Raw genomic sequence first — 19,809 nt, forward strand, 5'->3', positions numbered from 1 at the left:
GTATGTGACAGACCATTGAAGTTTTGATGCACATATGGATAAAGGGGTGCTTCTTCAGAACCCCCAGTATATTTTTAATTTTTATTTCACCTTTATTTAACCAGGTAGGCTAGTTGAGAACAAGTTCTCATTTGCAACTGCGACCTGGCCAAGATACAGCAAACCATTTAGACACATACAACAACACAGAGTTACACATGGAATAAACAAAACATAGGCAATAATGGCAATAAATAGGCCATGGTGGCAAAGTAATGACAATATAGCAATTAAACACTGGAATGGTAGATGTGCAGAAGATGAATGTGCAAGTAGAGATACTGGGGTGAAAAGGAGCAAGATTAATAAATAAATACAGTATGGCGATGAGGTAGTTGGATGGGCTATTTACAGGTGGGCTATGTACAGGTGCAGTGATCTGTGAGCTGCTCGAACAGCTGGTGCTTAAAGTTAGTGAGTGAGATATGAGCCTCCAGCTTCAGAGATTTTTGCAGGTCGTTCCAGTCGTTCCAGCAGCAGAGAACTGGAAGGAAAGGCGGCCGAAGGAGGAATTGGAATTTCAAATATAAAATATATAAAAAATACTTTTTTTAGTTACTACATGATTCCATCTGTGTTATTTCATAGTTTTGTTTATGTCTTCCCTATTATTCTACAATGTAGAAAATAGTTTAAAAAAACACAAAAAAAACCTGGAATGTTTAGGCTTCTGAAACTTTTGACCGGTAGTGTAGTTTGTCTTCACCCTAAGTCCTTGCTGTTGATTTATGAGGGAGATCTCTAAATAAATGTAGTCCTGCTTTGTGACATACACATAATTAATTTAAAGTAGGTCTTTGTGCATGGAGTCTTAACCACAGAGGTCTGGTGTGTGTGTGTGCAGGTTTTTGTTCTCGCCAAGCAGTAACACACCGTCTTGATTGAAGTCTGATTAGTTGATTTTTTTTACGGGGTGTGTACTGGCTGGCATGAACAAAAACCTCTGTGGATATGAATGCTACTTCCATGAACAGTAATGATCAATATATTTTAACTTTAGGGGAAGTGATTAGAATTTAAGCTTACATAAATGTCCATTTATAAGTTTACAACATTTGGAAAATAATAAATATGGATTATTTAAAAGTTGGGCTTATTTGTAACACCCATGGGCTTAAAGTGTACATTCGGTAGTCATTAAGCCATGTCTGGACTTGTAAAATATTTTATCAAATATTATTACCTCACGAAAAAATTGTGTAAGTAAAGTCATAAATCCTCACATGAGCGATTCATCTTTCATTTTAGGGCTGTATACGTTAGGCACTTACCCTCTCTCATTTTAGGGCTGTATACGTTAGGCACTTACCCTCTCTCATTTTAGGGCTGTATACGTTAGGCACTTACCCTCTCTCATTTTAGGGCTGTATACGTTAGGCACTTACCCTCTCTCATTTTAGGGCTGTATACGTTAGGCACTTACCCTCTCTCATTTTAGGGCTGTATACGTTAGGCACTTACCCTCTCTCATTTTAGGGCTGCATACGTTAGGCACTTACCCTCTCTCATTTTAGGGCTGTATATGTTAGGCACTTACCCTCTCTCATTTTAGGGCTGTATACGTTAGGCACTTACCCTCTCTCATTTTAGGGCTGTATACGTTAGGCACTTACCCTCTCTCATTTTAGGGTTGTATATGTTAGGCACTTACCCTCTCTCATTTTAGGGCTGTATACATTTACCCTCTATATTTTTGAATATCTTTTGTTGCCCTTTTCAAAAAGTGTTAGTCATTCTGAAAATTTAAATATTTATTACATGATTTCATCATGTTGGCTACTTTAAAAAACAATAATACATTGAATACTCTGTTCATGTCAGGTATTCTGAATTAAGCAAACTTAATACTAAAGCTTTTATGTTTTATGCTGAAACAATTAAATAGATATAAACAAATGTTGTGAGATGACAGTTTAATAATGCCATGTTTCATTTTCTTTCAGGCTAAGTCTCTCTGCTAGGTCTGAGGGTTAACCGGAAGGCAGCGGTGCTGTCGAATAGTCCATTCCCCTGCCTTTGTGGTTCCCATGGAGGGGTTTCCTGTCCACTGACCCACTGTGCTGTCTCACCAGGACAGCAGCCATGTCTGCCTGCAACACCTTCACGGAGCATGTGTGGAAACCAGGCGAGTGCAAGAACTGCTTTAAGCCCAAGAGCCTGCACCGCCTGGCCGAGGGTGGCCTGAAGACGATTGCCCCTGAGCAACCCCCCCAACAACAGAGCCAACCCCCTGCTGGAACTAGACCCAACGGTAACAGCTCCCAGAGGGGAGGCGGTGACGGTGTCTCAACCCGCTCTGGTCACTTCCGCCCTCCCGTGGCTAAGAAGCCCACAATCGCTGTCAAGCCCACCATGATGCTGTCCTGCTCTTCGGCCGACCTGGACTTGGAGGGCAACCTACATCGGCCACCAGACGCTGGTGAACCCGGCAAAACCTCTGCCTTTACCGTCTGGACCCGAAATGGGATGAACAGCAAGAAGCCCGGCGGGCCTAACAACAATGAAGGGGAATATGCCGTGGAGGAGATTGAGCGTTACAGGCAGCGCAGTCGGCGCGCACCCCGTGGGAATGGCAATGGTTTGACTGACATGCTCAAGGAGATTGCGGGCCTGGGCTCTGGCCCTAGCCCCAGCCCCTTGTCCGGGTCGAAGGACCTCTTTTTGGGGCGCATCAGCAGCTCCTTCCAGCGCTCTTTAGAGAGAGGACTCCCCGCTTCTGGTTGCTTGGCCATTGGGAGCAGCAGCAGTGGAGGGGCAGCCCAAAAGCGGGTGTCCCTCAGCAACAGTATGGAGGTCATCAGCACCGAAGGAGGGCGCTTCTGCTACCCTGAGTTCTCCAGCGAAGGAGAGGATGATGATGAGGATGAAGATGACGAAAGTGAAGATAACGACGACGATGAAGAACATGAGAGCTGGGATGAGAGTGACGAGGAACTTCTAGCCATGGAGATCCGTATGCGGGGCCAGCCGCGCTTCGCCAACTTCCGTGCCGCCACACTCTCCCCAGTCCCCTTTGCCCAGGGGAAGAAGTGGAACACTGTACCGTTACGTAACCGCTCACTCCAGAGGATCTGCGCCGTGGACTATGACGACAGTTATGATGAGATCCTTAATGGATACCCCTCCACAGACTCCAATGGAGGCCACGGTCTCCTTCCGTACGGCCCTGGTGACCTGCAGGGCAGCGGCTTTCTCTCCAATTCAGAGTGCACCACTTCCCCAGAGTCCTCATCATCGCTGCCGGAGGACTTACGCACCACTTCCAGCTGCAGCAGCAGTGCTCCCTGTGGCCCCCTGAGAAACGGTCTGCACTCCCCCTCAGCTTTCAGAACACCGGCCCTCCAGGCTGCTGGTACAGACAAGGAACAACACACCCAGAAGGCTGTCAGTCCACCCAAGGTCACGGAAACCCACAAGGCTGTTCTCGCAATCCAATTGGAGGATCAGGACAGCAGGGAGGGCTTACCTATGCCTCAAGCTCTTCCCGGGCAGCCAGTGATGATCAGCTTCAGCCCCACAGAGGAGCAAGCCAAACCTTACCGTGTGGTTAACCTGGAGAAGCATCTTATCTGTAAGCCCTACACAGTGGTGGACGTGTCTGCGTCCATGGCTAACCCAGAGGAACAAAACCAAGAACGCACTCCCAAACAGCCAAAGACTCCCATTAGCCCCTCTTCCTACCCCATCTCCCCCTTAGGCCAGCCACTGTCTCCAGCCTCACCCATGTCCCCATCATCTCCCATCTCCCCCACATCCGCCACACCGTTTGTCTTCCAGGGCAAGGCCAGCAAGCAACCAGGTGCTATCCGCTACCAGGAGGTGTGGACGTCTAGCACCAGTCCCCGTCAGAAGATCGCCAAAGTGGATCTGGAGTCCACGGTAGCATCTGGCCCTGCCGTCCCACCTCGCCACTGCAGCCACAAGTCAGCCCCAACCTCCCCCATTGCTGGCCTCTCCTCCTCTCGGACTGTACCTGTGAAATCCCCTAACCTGTCCGAGATCAAGTTCAACAGTTACAACAATGCAGGGATGCCCCCCTTCCCCATCATCATCCGGGACGATACCACATACTCCCGCAGGTCCAAGAACGCCGTCAAGGTGCCCATCGTCATCAACCCAAGTGCTTACGACAACCTGGCGGTGTATAAGAGCTTCCTGGGTCTCAGCGGGGAGATGCCTCAAACGAAGGACGGGAGAGTGGCTAGCCACACTTATGAGGAGGTTGGCTCCTCGGAGAGTGTCCAACCTTCTCCTACAGAGAAAACTATTGGTAAAGCGGCATCGGAGAAAGCTGCTGCTGGAGAAAGGAAAGCCGCTGCAGCAGCGCTGATAAGCCAGGAGCTAACCGCTCGAACCGCTAAAGACTTGACTGTAGCTGCGAACATGGCTGCTGGTTCTCTTTCTCCTTCAGCTGTCACATCGATTGCTGTTCCATCTCCTCTCACTGTCGCTGCCACCTTGGCCAAAAGCAGCTCCAGTTCAGCCTCTCGTGGGCGCACTCGCAAGATCAGTGGGGAAACAACATCCAGCAAAGAGGGGAGCACTGACTTCCCACTGTCATCATCAGGCACTGGGACGGGCCACCGGGAGAAGGCCAGCACTGTGTTGTCCCAGATCGTTGCCTCTATCCAGCCCCCACAGTCTCCCCCAGAGTCACCTTCCCCACATTCTAAAGCCTGCAGTGTCGAGGAGCTGTATGCCCTTCCACCAAACGCCACCAAAGAAACACTCAGTCGACCCAAGTCTCTCTTCTCCTCCACTGACAGCTGCCTGTCCAAACCCAGGAAGGACACACCCTCTAAACAGCTGCCCAAATCCCAGAGTGCCTCAGCAGCCGTGCCCCTGTCCAGCCCCACGAAGTCAGAGCCCAACGCTCCATTCCCCCCTCCCAGATCCACCTCTTCCCCATACTACGCCTCCAACATCCTTCAGAGACACTTTGGCCACTGGACCAAGCCTGCCGCCTCCAGCTCCCCCTCGCGCCCCTGTGATGGAGAGATCAGTCCGGGTGGAGGGGAGGGGAGACGGGTGGCGGTAGAGAGCGCCAAGCCCAAACGCTGGATCTCCTTCAAGAGCTTCTTCCGCCGGCGGAAGGATGAGGACGAACAGCGGGAGAAAGCACAGAAGGAGACGAAGAAGGGCAAGCTGGTGGGGCTGGACGGGACAGTCATCCACATGCTGCCACCTCCGCCCATCCAACGCCACCACTGGTTCTCTGAGGCCAAGAACGAGGACCCCAGTCAGAAACCCACAATCATATTCACCTACAAGCCAGACGGCAGCGCCTCCGGTGACTGGGAGGGGGAACTGCGGGTGGAGGAATGCAGAGAAACGTCTCTGCTGTCCCCGGAGGAGAGCCAAGACATCAGACCATCTACCACCGGGACTGCCCTCCACTGCACGGCCATCAGGTAATTGATTTAAATATGTTTAAAAAAAAGCTAATTTCTCTTGTTTCTGTTAGTCCTTGCTCAGGAAAATTGTTTAAAAATGTTCTCTATACTGACTTATAAGCCGCCTCCTAACTGCAGGCCTTGTTATTTGTAAGCCGCACGCTTTATGATAAGGCATTATTGGGTAATATACTGTTTGAGATGGGTACTTTGGCCATCCATCAAATGCAGTTAATTGAGCTATGCCAGTAAGAGCAGGGGGCACAGTGATGAGAGGTGGCAACGTTTTCAGTTGAATCAGGACGGATTGTGACTAGTTAATGAGCAGGGCTGTAATCTACACTTTACTGGCCTATTCAGACACACAGAATGTGTCCCAAATGGCACCCTTTTTAGGGCACAACTTTTGAGCTGGGCCCAGTTAATCTCATCTCAAACAACAGTGTTGCATGACCAGGGTTGGAGAGTAATGGATTACATGTAACTGATCACACAAAAAAATAGAATATTGTTGAATACAGCTAAAATATTGTAATCATATTACAGATACTTTAGAAAAATTTGATTACTTCTAGGATCACTTTGAAATTCAGAAAGGATGTTTTGAAATAATTATATCAAATCAAATGTATTTATATAGCCCTTCGTACATCAGCTAATATCTCAAAGTGCTGTACAGAAACCCAGCCTAAAACCCCAAACAGCAAGCAATGCAGGTGTAGAAGCACGGTGGCTAGGAAAAACTCCCTAGAAAGGCCAAAACCTAGGAAGAAACCTAGAGAGGAACCAGGCTATGTGGGGTGGCCAGTTCTCTTCTGGCTGTGCCGGGTGGAGATTATAACAGAACATGGCCAAGATGTTCAAATGTTCATAAATGACCAGCATGGTCAAATAATAATAAGGCAGAACAGTTGAAACTGGAGCAGCAGCACGGCCAGGTGGACTGGGGATAGCAAGGAGTCATCATGTCAGGTAGTCCTGAGGCATGGTCCTAGGGCTCAGGTCCTCCGAGAGAGAGAAGAAAGAGAGAATTAGAGAGAGCACACTTAAATTCACATAGGACACCGAATAGGACAAGAGAATACTCCAGATATAACAAACTGACCCTAGCCCCCGACACATAAACTACTGCAGCATAAATACTGGAGGCTGAGACAGGAGGGGTCAGGAGACACTGTGGCCCCATCCGAGGACACCCCCGGTCAGGGCCAAACAGGAAGGATATAACCCCACCCACTTTGCCAAAGCACAGCCCCCACACCACTAGAGGGATATCTTCAACCACCAACTTACCATCCTGTAACAAGGCCGAGTATAGCCCACAAAGATCTCCGCCACGGCACAACCCAAGGGGGGGCGCCAACCCAGACAGGAAGATCACATCAGTGACTCAACCCACTCAAGTGACGCACCCCTCCTAGGGACGGTATGAAAGAGCCCCAGTAAGCCAGTGACTCAGCCCCTGTAATAGGGTTAGAGGCAGAGAATCCCAGTGGAAAGAGGGGAACCGGCCATGCAGAGACAGCAAGGGCGGTTCGTTGCTCCAGAGCCTTTCCATTCACCTTCCCACTCCTGGGTCTCTTACATGAGTAGGCAGACCATTCCATAAAAATGGAGCTCTATAGGAGAAAGCCCTGCCTCCAGCTGTTTGCTTAGAAATTCTAGGGACAATTAGGAGGCCTGCGTCTTGTGACCGTAGCGTACGTGTAGGTATGTACGGCAGGACCAAATCAGAGAGATAGGTAGGAGCAAAGCAATGTTATGCTTTGTAGGTTAGCAGTAAAACCTTGAAATCAGCCCTTGCCTTGACAGGAAGCCAGTGTAGGGAGGCTAGCACTGGAGTAATATGATACATTTTTTGGTTCTAGTCAGGATTCTAGCAGTCGTATTTAGCACTAACTGAAGTTTATTTAGTGCTTTATCCGGGTAGCCGGAAAGTAGAGCATTATTGCAGTAGTCTAACCTAGAAGTGACAAAAGCATGGATACATTTTTCTGCCACATTTTTCGACAAAAAGTTTCTGATTTTTGCAATGTTACGTAGATGGAAAAAAGCTGTCCTTGAAATGGTCTTGATATGTTGATATATTTGACACCTTTCTGTTTATTCTCAATGGCATTCATATCAGCATTGAAAAAGGGCATTTAAATTGGTCAGAGAGCACTATTTGCTTGATGGATTGCGGGAAAGACCAGGAATCGGCTTTTGTTTGCTACAGTCCAAGTTATTTCTTCCAGTGGTGTGACTGCTGTCGGTATCCAAAGATTATCCAACTTGAATAAAAGTTTGGAGGTAAGGTGTAGTCTACGGGCGACATGGATACTACTTTTATTGATATCTACATAGCGCATTGATGTGACTCACACTTCTATTTGCGGCTGAAGAATTGTGGTTGTTGTGAATGGCTGTTGACAAATTTAGATTTGTAATTTAACAAAATAATGGTTGAATTGAAGATGTTTAAGCTGCCTATCAATGATTGTTTTTGCGACCAGTGGACAGCCAGTGAAAAATGTTCTCTTGCCGCAGCTGCGTAGTCAAATCAATGAATCAAACTAAGCTTTATTTATACAGCATCTTTCAAACATGAAATGCAGCACAATGTGCTTCAGAGGAAAAAACTAAAAGCAATGGAAATTTAAACTTAAATATTTACTCCACAACAAACATGAGAGGATAAAAAACAAAATAATACAAATGAAAACTGAACGGCTAAAAGGAACCCTAAGGAAAAGCAAAGCTAAATAGATTTGTTTTAAGATCTCTTTTAAATATGTCCACCGTTCGGCCCCCCTCAGGTTCTCTGACAGGCTATTCCAGAGGCTGGGGGCATAATAACTAAAGGCTGTCAGGTTCTCTGACAGGCTATTCCAGAGGCTGGGGGCATAATAACTAAAGGCTGTCTCTCCATGCCTCTTGGTCCCCCTCAGGTTCTCTGTCTCTCCATGCAGGCTATTCCAGAGGCTGGGGGCATAATAACTAAAGGCTGTCTCTCCATGCCTCTTGGTCCCCCTCAGGTTCTCTGACAGGCTATTCCAGAGGCTGGGGGCATAATAACTAAAGGCTGTCTCTCCATGCCTCTTGGCCCCCTCAGGTTCTCTGACAGGCTATTCCAGAGGCTGGGGACATAATAACTAAAGGCTGTCTCTCCATGCCTCTTGGTCCCCCCTCAGGTTCTCTGACAGGCTATTCCAGAGGCTGGGGGCATAATAACTAAAGGCTGTCTCTCCATGCCTCTTGGTCCCCCTCAGGTTCTCTGACAGAGGCTGGGGGCATAATAACTAAAGCTATTCCAGAGGCTGGGGGCATAATAACTAAAGGCTGTCTCTCCATGCCTCTTGGCCCCCTCAGGTTCTCTGACAGGCTATTCCAGAGGCTGGGGGCAGAGGCTGGGGAGGGCAATAATAACTAAAGGCTGTCTCTCCATGCCTCTTGGTCCCCCTCAGGTTCTCTGACAGGCTATTCCAGAGGCTGGGGGCATAGTAACTAAAAGCTGCCTCTCCATGCTTCTTGGTCCTAGACTTCAGGATAGTTAAAAGGTCAGTGCCAGAGGACCTAGGGAACCTACTGGGTACATAAATAAATAGCATGTCTGGCATGTATTGGGTGCACAATCGTGGATTGATTTAAAAACCAATAGACAAATCTTGAAATTAGTTTTAAAACTGACAGGCAGCCAGTGCAAAGACGTTAAAACCGGCGTAATGTGTGCTCTCTGTCTGGTCTTTGTCAGTACCCGTGCTGCAGCATTCTGTATGTTTTGCAGTTGACCAATTGCTTTCTTGGGTAGACCAGACAGGAGAGCATTACAGTAGTCAAGTCTGCTTGCAATAAAAGCATGGATGAGTCTCTCTGTATCATCCCGAGAAAGAGACGGGCACACCTTGGCAATGTTCCTCAGGTGGTAAAAAGCTATTTTGGTCACATTCCTAGTATGTTATTCGAAATTGAGTTCAGAATCTAAAATACACCTAGGTTTTTTACCTGGTGTTTTAAAATGTGCATCCAGATTCTCTCTCTGTGCTTTGGCTCCAACAATAAGTACATCGGTCTTGTCTTGACTTAGTTGACAGAAATTGTGAGCCAACCAATATTTAATTCACTTAATACTGTCTAATTTATCTGTGGAGTTAAAATCCTCTGGTGACACAGAAATGTAAAGTTGTGTATAGTCTGTGTAGCAGTAACAATCAATGCTGTGCTTTCTGATAACGCTGCCAAGGGTTAACATATAGCAACGGAACAGTACTCATCCCAAAATCAAACCTTATGGAATGCCACATGAGATATGTATTTTCTGAGTTATCTTCACCAAGGGTGATGACAAACTCTTGACCGGTTAAGTATGTGCTAAACCAATGTAGAACTGGACCGGAGAGGCCAACCCACCTCTCCAGTCTGTCCAGAAGGACATCATGTTCAACAGTGTCGAATGCAGCATTTAAATCCAGGAGTACAAGGACAGAGAGCTGTTTGGCATCTGTGTTGGCTCTAAGATCGTGTACCACTTTAACTAAGACAGTCTCTGTGCGGCTAAGAGTTGAAGAATTTCATTGACTTTTTTTCAGAAGAGGTTTCACCATAGCAGTTTTTAACAATAGCTTGCACTTCAGATATGCAATTAAAAACTGTTTTGTAGAAGGTGGTGGGGATAGGATCAAGAAGGCAGGTAGAAGGCTTAAGTTGTGATATCACTGTCCTGAGTATGTCTGTGTCAACCAGGGAGAATATAAATCCAGATGCCTTTGCATGACAGGCTTGGGCACATATCATCAAACTTATCATCAGGTGTTGCTTGACTGATACCCAGCCTAATGTATGTTATCTTATCTCTGAAATATATCTCATCACATTTAGACGTGGAGGAAAGTTCACATAGGTTTGCGGGTAGGATTTATTAGATCATTAATGATCGAGAAGAGCACTCAAATTATTCTGATTAATAGTGATCAAGTTAGAAAAATGAGCCCGTCTGGCATTTTTAATTGCCTTGTTTTATAAGCCAAGTTGTTCTCTCAGAAATCATAATAGACCTTCAACTTTGACCGTCTCCACTTCCGCTCTGCCTTTCTGTAATTTCTCTTTAATTGATTAGTTTCCTCACTCATCTGAGGGACTCTCTGTTTGGATGTGTCCTTTTTCAACTTTACTGGAGCTACGGCATCAATGGTTGCCCTTAATTTGCTATTAAAGTTATCAACTAAATCATCACAAGACGACGTATAGGTGGTGGAGTATTGTTCATACACTCAAAATGTGTAGCAACCCCGTCTTTATGAATGTGGATAATTACGTTGCCACTTCGGTATGCTTTTGTGGCACAGTTGATGCCACGCAGGGCTACGGGCCAGAGGGTTGAGAGTTCGCTGACCGCCACAGACGAGCTCACTCTCCCTGCCTGTTTCATTACTTCACTATCAGAGCCAGTTGCAGACAATAATCAGCTATGGGGAAATCAGATTTTCAACATTCTGATGGCATGTGTATAATTACATTAAATATATGCAACACATTTTCCACCAACAGGTTTCTGTGCCAATGCACCACACAACCAATAAACAAAACATACCGACTTTTGGCACTTCAATATCATGGTTTGCGTTTTCAACACCTCAATAAATAGTCTGTCAATCTCCACAAACAGAAAATACATCCCTCCCTACCTTGTAGGCTAACCCAGTATCGAAGGCTTGGTTTGAAAATCTCCGAATGTTATTTAACGTTTTGGGGTTTTGTAACAGATGTCTCTTTCCATTCAACAATTGCCGCTGCAACAGTTTCGATTGATTTTATTTGTAAAGCTGTAGAGTTTTAAAACAGCATATCACTTGAATATTGTTGCTTGAAATCAGTGCGCTTGTGAGCATTCTGTCATTGTCTTTCTCGCTTTCCATCAATTCTATTCAAAATGCATCCAAAATAGATGATCCTGTTCAAAATATATATATGTACTGTGCCAGGCAAAAGTTTGGACACACTCATTCCTGGGTGTTTCTTTGTTTTTGCTATTTTCTTCATTGTAGAATAATAGTGAAGACATCAAAACTATGAAATAACACATATGGAATCATGTAGTAACCAAAAAAGTGTTAAACAATTCAAAATATATTTGAGATTCTTCAAAGTAGTCACACTTTGCCTTGATGACAGCTTTGCACACTCCTGGTATTTTCTCAACCAGCTTCATGAGGTAGTCACCTGGAATGCATTTAAATTAACAGGTGTGCCTTGTTAAAAGTTAATTTCTGGAATTTCTTTCCTTCGTAATGCGTTTGAGCCAATCAGTTGTGTTGTGACAAGGTAGGGGTGGTATACAGAAGATATTATTGCAAGAACCGCCCAAATAAGCAAAGAGAAACAACAGTCCATCATGACTTTAAGACATAAAGGTCAGTCAATATGGAAAATGTCTAGAACTTTGAAAGATTCTTCAAGTGCAGTCGCACAAACCATCAAGAGCTATGATGAAACTGGCTCTCATGAAGACCGCCACAGGAAAGGAAGACCCAGAGTTATCTCTGCTGCAGAGGATACGTTCCGTACTGTTACCAACCTCAGATTGCAGCCCAAATAAATGCTTCACAGACTTCAAGTAACAGACACATCTCAACATCAACTGTTCAGAGGAGACCGTGTGAATCAGGCCTTAATGGTCGAATTTCTGCAAAGAAACCACTACTAAAGGACACCAATAATAAGAAGAGACTTGCTTGGGCCAAAAACATGGGTAAACGACATTAGACCGGTGGAAATCTGTCCTTTTGGACTGATGAGTTCAACTTGGAGATTTTTGGTTCCAAACACCATGTCTTTGTGAGATGAACGGATGATCTCCGCATGTGTGGTTCCCACCGTGAAGCATGGAGGAGGAGGTGTGATGTTCTGGGGGTGCTTTGCTGGTGACACTGTCAGTGAATTATTTAGCATTCAAGGCACACTTAACCAGCATGGCTACCACAGCACTCTGCAGCGATACGCCATCCCATCTGGTTTGTGGGACTATCATTTGTTTTTCAACAGGACAATGACCCAATACACCTCCAGGGTGTGCAAGGGCTAATTGACCTAGAATGAGAGTGATGGAGTGCTGCATCAGATGTCCTGGCCTCCACAATCCCCCGACCTCCACCCAATGGAGATGGTTTGGGATGAGTTGGACCACAGAGTGAAGTAAAAGCAGCCAACAATTGCTCAGCATATAAGAAGTTTGGAACCACCAAGACTCTTCCTAAAGCTGGCTGCCTGGCCAAACTGAGCAATCGGGGGAGAAGGGCTTTGGTCAGGGAGGTGACAAAGAACCCAATGGTCACTATGACAGAGCTCTAGAGTTCTTCTGTGGAGATGGGGGAACCCTCCAGAAGGACAACCATCTCTGCAGCACTCCACCAATCAGGCCTTTATGGTAAGGGCCAGACGGAAGCCACTTATCAGTAAAAGGCACATGACAGCCAGCTTGATGTTTGCCAAAAGGCATTTAAAGACTCTCAGACCATGAGAAACAAGATTCTCTGGTCTGATGACACCAAGATTGATATTGGTTGATATTCCACCATGTATTTTCACAAATCTAATAAAACACTTGAATTCACTAACCTGTTTCAGAAATATTACTATCCATCTATGCGTTATTCTGTGAATGTTTAGATGCATTACCTATTGCTATAGTTTCCTCTTCTGTCCTCTAAAGGAGACCTAGCGTCAGTAGCCTGCGCTGGAGACCCTGTGCTCTGACCTGTCTCAGCTTGAACTCTTAACTTTTCCTGAATAACCTGTCCCAAAAAAAAACATTTCAATGTGCAGGTTCTTTGAAGGAAATTCAGAGAATACACTATTTTTGTAATGACATAGTAGATGATAATAATAATGATAATTAGAAAAGTATGTTTCCTGAAGAAAATGTGGTGTGCTTGTTTTAAAGTTTTCATGGTTTTGAAAAGTTTAGAAAATGTTAATGTCTTTTTAATGTTTGTAGCTGAAATGGTTAAAAGGTGATATAATTTAAAAAGTCTACCACTGTTTTTATTTTTGGCATTGAATCCATTACTTTTTATACCTGATTTTATGCTAATTACCACAGTTAGGATAGGCTGAATATGAGAAAGTTGGCTTGGTGCCTCATGCTTGAATGGTTCAAGAGTTACTGTTCGTGGGTTATGTTATGCTAACTTACTCTAACTGAAAATGGTTATAGTTCCAAAAGTATGCATAGCTTGTCAAAGGATATTTATTTAGGCCAGTATGAACGGTGTAGGAGGAGATGGGTAGAGAATATTTTCTTTATTTAACATTGACGTCTATGGGCCTTTTTGTTCTATTGAAATGCATTGGGAGTTCATTTAAATATTGTTGTAGTTCAAGAAGTATAAATGGTATAAAAAATATTTTCTTAAGCAATCAGAGTTGGGGCACTCTGGACATTTGAAGTTGGTTTGATGTTAATGTTTTTTTTTAAATCATATAATAACATGCATATGTAAGAAATCTAGAGTTGTGCTTTGCCTTTAGCAAGTACACCTAAGTAATGAATACGCAACTGGCCTGTCGACTGCTGTTGGTCAGCTGGAACACAGACATGAAATTGACTTTGCACACATTCAATCTCTAGCCTGCTTGTTGTAAATGATATTTGAACGTACGTTCCGTTGTTTTGACTCATTGGTGTCCTCAGACCTCTGTCTTCGTTTCAGCTAGTGCTGTAGTAATAATGGACAGTTTTATATACTGTAGTGCATTCCGTGTATTTTCTGACCAGGACCTCGTGTCTGTCAGTCAAAACATTACACCATAGCCTTGACGTGATGTTGTCATTAGGACGACTAGGGTTAATGAATTAATTTTTATTTAACCTTTATTTAACTAGGCAAGTCAGTTAAGAACAAATTATTATTTTACAATGACGGTTTACCCCGGCCAAATCCTTCCCTAACCCGGACAACGCTACTGTAGGAAGAGTTTTGGTGGTTCCAAACTTCTTCCATTTAAGAATGAGGGAGGCCACTGTGTACTTGGGGACCTACAAAGTTTTGGTACCCTTCCTCAGATCTCAGAGCTCTATGGACAATTCCTTCGACCTCATGGCTTGGTTTTTGCTCTGACATGCACTGTCAACTGTGGGACCTTATATAGACAGGTGTGTGCCTTTCCAAATCATGTCCAATCAATTGAATTTACAACAGTTTGCAACAATGAAGTTCTAGAAACATCTCAATGTTGATTTGTCACGGTGCTGACTTTTGCCCAATACCTGCAGGAAAAGCTTCAACCTTGTCCTCTGGCTAGGCAGAGTACTTTAGGATTTTAGTTACTTCGGTGTAACAAGGGCCTTGCCGTGCGGCCCTACCAACCTTCCTATGTATTCGTAATGGCCCTTCGAGTGAGTTGGGTTTGTTCCTTCTTTCACGTTGTCACTCCCTTATTTTCCGGTCTAGTATGAGGCCTTGGATAGATATACTCCTATTAAAATATTCTTAAGCGTTATGGATTCCTCCTATATTTCCTTACCCTCAAGTTATCCTTACCTATGTATATATCAATACCTAATAACAATTCCTAGTATTTATTATGCTCGTCAGCTAGTAGTCACTCGGAAACTAGTATTGGTATATGTTTCGACTCTCTTAAAAATATATTATTGTCCAAACAATGAAATATTATTTAGTGCAATCACTTTAACCTATAACCAGGGTCACTTTGTGTTCAGTGAGAGTGTTAATCTGGCCTAGTTGTTAAAGTGTCAAGCTTTTATTAACTCACTCTGTTTTTTGTTATACAGTTTCTCAATACAACAATAATGGTCAATCAATCCTTAATGCTTTAAGCTCTGCCAGATAATATTGCAAAACTTTAAATGTGTTTAACACTTCTAACAATTTTGACTAAATAGCAAAAGTAGTTCAATTACCTTAAATGCTCAGCCCCTTGGTCACTTTTCCGTAATCGGTATTCTCGCAGCTATGACGCTAGATTCCGAATTCCAGTATCTTAATACACTTACAACTCTGTGTATGGACTCAATATATTGTAACTGGTACTTTGCTGTTTCCTTGTATTGCCAATCACATCTGTACCTGATGTCTCACTGAGTGACTGCCACTTCGTCTGTATTCAAGAGGTGTTTAGACCTCTGTGTTTTGTAGACTCAGTCTCGGGGTCACTAAATTCAACCAAGTATATTCAGATAGTGATCCAATAAGTACTTAGGCAAAGTAATCCAATTCTCTAATATTGTTATAGTCTAACACAAAGAGTATAGTGCAATAGTACATTTACCTGTGATGATTCTCCATATGAAGTCTGTCTCATAAGTTAACGAGGATCATACTGTCTTATGATCTCTCAGGGGAAGTTCCCACTGGGGCTGTAGACCTACGTAACCTTAGGCCTGTGTGTTAAACGGAAGCTTCCTATTATTACCATTTAAGGTCATGCACTACTGACTCTCACATTGCTGCTTCCGTGTTACTGTTGGCTGATTCTACTCAATCATACCAGCTGGTTGTTTCTCCCACTTGAGGCGGCGTAGGTGGCATGTCAAGCGTCAGCTGGGAGAAGTCTATGATAGGTATCTCCTCTGCTTCCCCCCGTTGTCCAGTTTCTGCAGGTGCGGTCCATGGTTCCATGAGGTCCCGTGAATGCCCTGTGTTGTTGTCCCCATTGCTTGATGGAGTGGGCAGATTCTTTTCATCTCTTGTCACAGATCAATGGAAACAGGATGCACCTGAGCTTAATTCCGCGTCTCATAGCAAATGGTCTGAATACTTTTGTAAATCAGGGATTTCTGTTGTTATTTTGATACATTTGCAAACATTTCTAAAAACCTGCTCTCGGGTTAGTGTGTGTAGATTGCTAAGGGAAAAAAATGCAATACATTTTAGAATAAGGCTGTATCGTAACAAAATGTGTAACGTAACAACAACAAAAATCAAGGGGTCTGAATACTTTCTGAATGCACTGTATTAATATACCGTTTATTCATCCATATGAGTTAAAGTTGCAGTTTAGATGCAAGTATTTCCACATATTATGACATTTAGATTACCGTATCAATCCATGCATGGGTTAGTTTTATGTCGATCTCGGTCATCAGATAATACACAGTGAGCATTTATTTCAGATTTACAGATGGAGATATGCCTTGCTCAGGATAAATTACTCACACACACACACATATATATACATGGCTGGCAGGGATCTCATTAAAAGTTGCTAACAACACATTTAAATCTAGCACATTCCTATGACACCCTTTTCATCACCCTAACCATAATGCTCCTCTCTTCCTTTCCAACTTCCTGTCTTCCTTTCGTCGGCTCTCATGTGCCACCAGAAATGTTACCCCTTTGCTCCTGACTCTTCCACACAAGTGACGTACTGTCCTTTTGGCATTGTTGTGACACAAGCCTCACTTTCTCCTATGCCTTTCTAAGCCCCCCTTTAGGCAATTCATGTTCATTCATATTAAAACATTCCTTCATGTTCCTCCATCTCTGTATATGAGATGCTAGTGCCATCTCTATTCTGGTACAACCTTTACCCACTCTCTAAGCTTTGCCATCTCTCTTTCCTTTGCCCCGCAGCCAGGTGCCATGTGATGCCAACATATCCGAGGGGGAGATGCCCACCGCGTCCTCCTTATCCGCCAAACTGGAGCTACTGTCCCCTGGGGAGGAGTGTGTCATCCTGGCTGCCACCCAGGCCTCGGCCAGCGAGAGCAGTCCCAGCCTGGTTGACCCGGAGGAGGAGGATGGCCACTCCCACTCGCCAGCATCCAGCTCCTGCAGTGCCACCTACAGCAACCTGGGTAAGACCTGCCTTCAGCTGGCCATTGGGAGACACTGTGAACTTGAAAACACCCTAGGTTGGTGGTCCCTGGGTCCATTTCTTAAGAGCTACATGCTGATTTTTTTTTTATTGGGTGAGCAATTTGTATTTGTATTTTTTATGGATCCCCATTAGCCAAGGCAGCAGCTACTCTTCCCAGGATCCAGCAAAATTAAGGCAGTTTCTACATTTAAAAAAAAAACATTACAATACATTCACAGATTTCACAACACACCGTGTGCCCTCAGGCCCCTACTCCACCACTACCACATATCTACAGTACTAAATCTGTGTTTGTATGCATGTGTCTGTGCCTGTTTGTGTTGCTTCACAGTCCCCACTGTTCCAAAAGGTGTTTTTTTATCTGTTTTTTTAAATCAAATTTTACTGCTTGCAACAGTTACTTGATGTGGAATAGAGTTCCATGTTGTCATTGCTCTATGTTGTACTGTGCACCTCCCGTAGTCTGTTCTGGACTTGGGGACTGTGAAGAGACCTCTTGTGGCATGTCTTGTGGGGTATGCATGGGTGTCCGAGCTGCATGCCAGTAGTTCAGACAGACAGCTTGGTGCATTCAACATGTCAATACCTCTCATAAATAAAAGTAGTGATGAAGTCAGTCTCTCCTCCACTTTGAGCCAGGAGAGGTTGACATGCATAGTATTATTAGCTCTCTGTGTACATTCAAGGGCCAGCCGTGCTGCTCTGTTCTGAGCCAATTGCTATGTCCTTTTTTGTGGCACCTGACCACACGGCTGAACAGTAGTCAAGTTGCGACAAAACTAGGGCCTTGTTGATAGTGTTGTTAATAGTGTTGCTTTATTATAGACAGACTTCTTCCCATCTTAGCTACTACTGTATCAATATCTTTTGACCATAACAGTTTACAATCTAGGGTGACTCCAAACGTTTTAGTCGTCTCAATTTCCACATTATTTATAACAAGATTTAGTTGAGGTTTAGGGTTTAGTGAATTTTCTGTCCCAAATACAATGCTTTTAGTTTTAGGAATATTTAGGATAAACATATTCCTTGCCACCCACTCTGAAACTAATTGCAGCTCTTTAAGTGTTGCAGTCATTTCAGTCACTGTAGTAGCTGACATGTACAGTGTTGAGTCATCCTCATACATAGACACTCTAGCTTAACTCAAAGTGAGAGGCATGTCGTTAGTAAACATTTTAAAAAGCAAGGGGCCTAAACAAGCTACCCTGGGGAATTCCTGATTCTAACTGGATTATATTTGAAAGGCTTCCATTAAAGAACACCCTCTGTGTTCTGTTAGACAAGTAACTTTATCCACATTATAGCAGGAGGTGTAAAGCCATAACACATATGTTTTTCCAGCAGCAGACTACGATCGATAATGTCAAAAGCTACACTGAAGTCTAACAAGACAGCCACCACAATAATTTTATCATCAATTTCTCTCAACCAATAATCAGTCATTTCTGTAAGTGCTGTGGTTGTTGAGTGTCCTTCCCTATAAGCGTGCTGAAAGTCTGTTGTCAATTTGTTTACTGTAAAATAGCATTGTATCTGGTCAAACACTATTGTTTACAGACGTTTACTAAGGGTTGGTAACAGGCTGATTGGTCGGCTGTTTGAGCCAGTAAATGGGGCTTTACTATTCTTGGGTAGCGGAATTACTTTTGCTTCCCTCCAGGTCTGAGGGCAAACACTTTCTAGTAGGCTTAAATTGAAGATGTGGCAAATAGGAGTGGCAATATCGTCTGCTATTATCCTCAGTAATTTTCCATCCAGATTGTCAGACCACGGTGGCTTGTCATTGTTGCTAGACAACAATAATTTTTCACCTCTTCCACACTGACTTTACGGAATTCATAAGTACGATTCTTGTCTTTTATAATTTGGTACGATATACTTGGATGTGTAGTGTCAGTTTGTTGCTGGCATGTCATCCCTAAGTTTGCTTATCTTGCCAATGAAAAAGTCATTGAAGTAGAATGCAATATCAGTGGGCTTTGTGATGAATGAGTCATCTGATTCAATGAATGATGGAGCCGACTTGGCTTTTTTCTCTCAAAATGTTTCATTTAAGGTGCCCCGAAGCTCTTTACTATTATTCTTTATGTAATTTATCTTTGTTTCATAGTATAGTTTATTTTTGTTTAGTTTAGTCACATGATTTCTTAATTTGCAGCACATTTTCCAATCAGTTGGGCTGCCAGACTTTTTTGCCATAACTTTTGCCTCATCTTTCTCAACCATGCCATTTTTCAATTCCTCATCAATCCACGGGGATTTAACAGTTTTTACAGTCATTTTATTAATGGGTATGTGTTTGTTAATAACTGGAATAAGTAGTTTCATAGAAGTGTCAAGTGCAGCGTCTAGTTGCTCCTCATTACACACCACAGACCAGCAAATATTATTTACATCATCAACATAGGAAACACTACAAAACTTATTGTATGACCTCTTATACACTATATTAGGCCCAGCCTTTGGAACTTTGGTTTTCCTAGATATGGATACCATATTGTGATCACTACATCCAATGGATTTGGATACTGCTTTAAAGCAAATACCTGCA

General features: G+C 43.9%; 1 protein-coding gene across 5 annotated transcripts in view; it reads left to right on the plus strand.

Annotated features, from left to right (window-relative positions):
- peak1 (pseudopodium-enriched atypical kinase 1) overlaps positions 1-19,809 on the plus strand; it is a 265,673-nt gene that overhangs the window by 204,018 nt on the left and 41,846 nt on the right. For all 5 annotated transcript variants that reach the window (XM_064930596.1, XM_064930598.1, XM_064930597.1 and 2 more), the window contains 2 exons: positions 1,983-5,450; positions 17,009-17,232. In XM_064930596.1, the coding sequence (XP_064786668.1) occupies positions 2,122-5,450; positions 17,009-17,232 (3,553 nt within the window). In that variant the 5' untranslated portion in view covers positions 1,983-2,121. The remainder of the gene's footprint in view (positions 1-1,982; positions 5,451-17,008; positions 17,233-19,809) is intronic.

The sequence above is a fragment of the Oncorhynchus masou genome, chromosome 22 (assembly GCF_036934945.1).
Source record: "Oncorhynchus masou masou isolate Uvic2021 chromosome 22, UVic_Omas_1.1, whole genome shotgun sequence".
Lineage (NCBI taxonomy): Eukaryota > Metazoa > Chordata > Actinopteri > Salmoniformes > Salmonidae > Oncorhynchus > Oncorhynchus masou.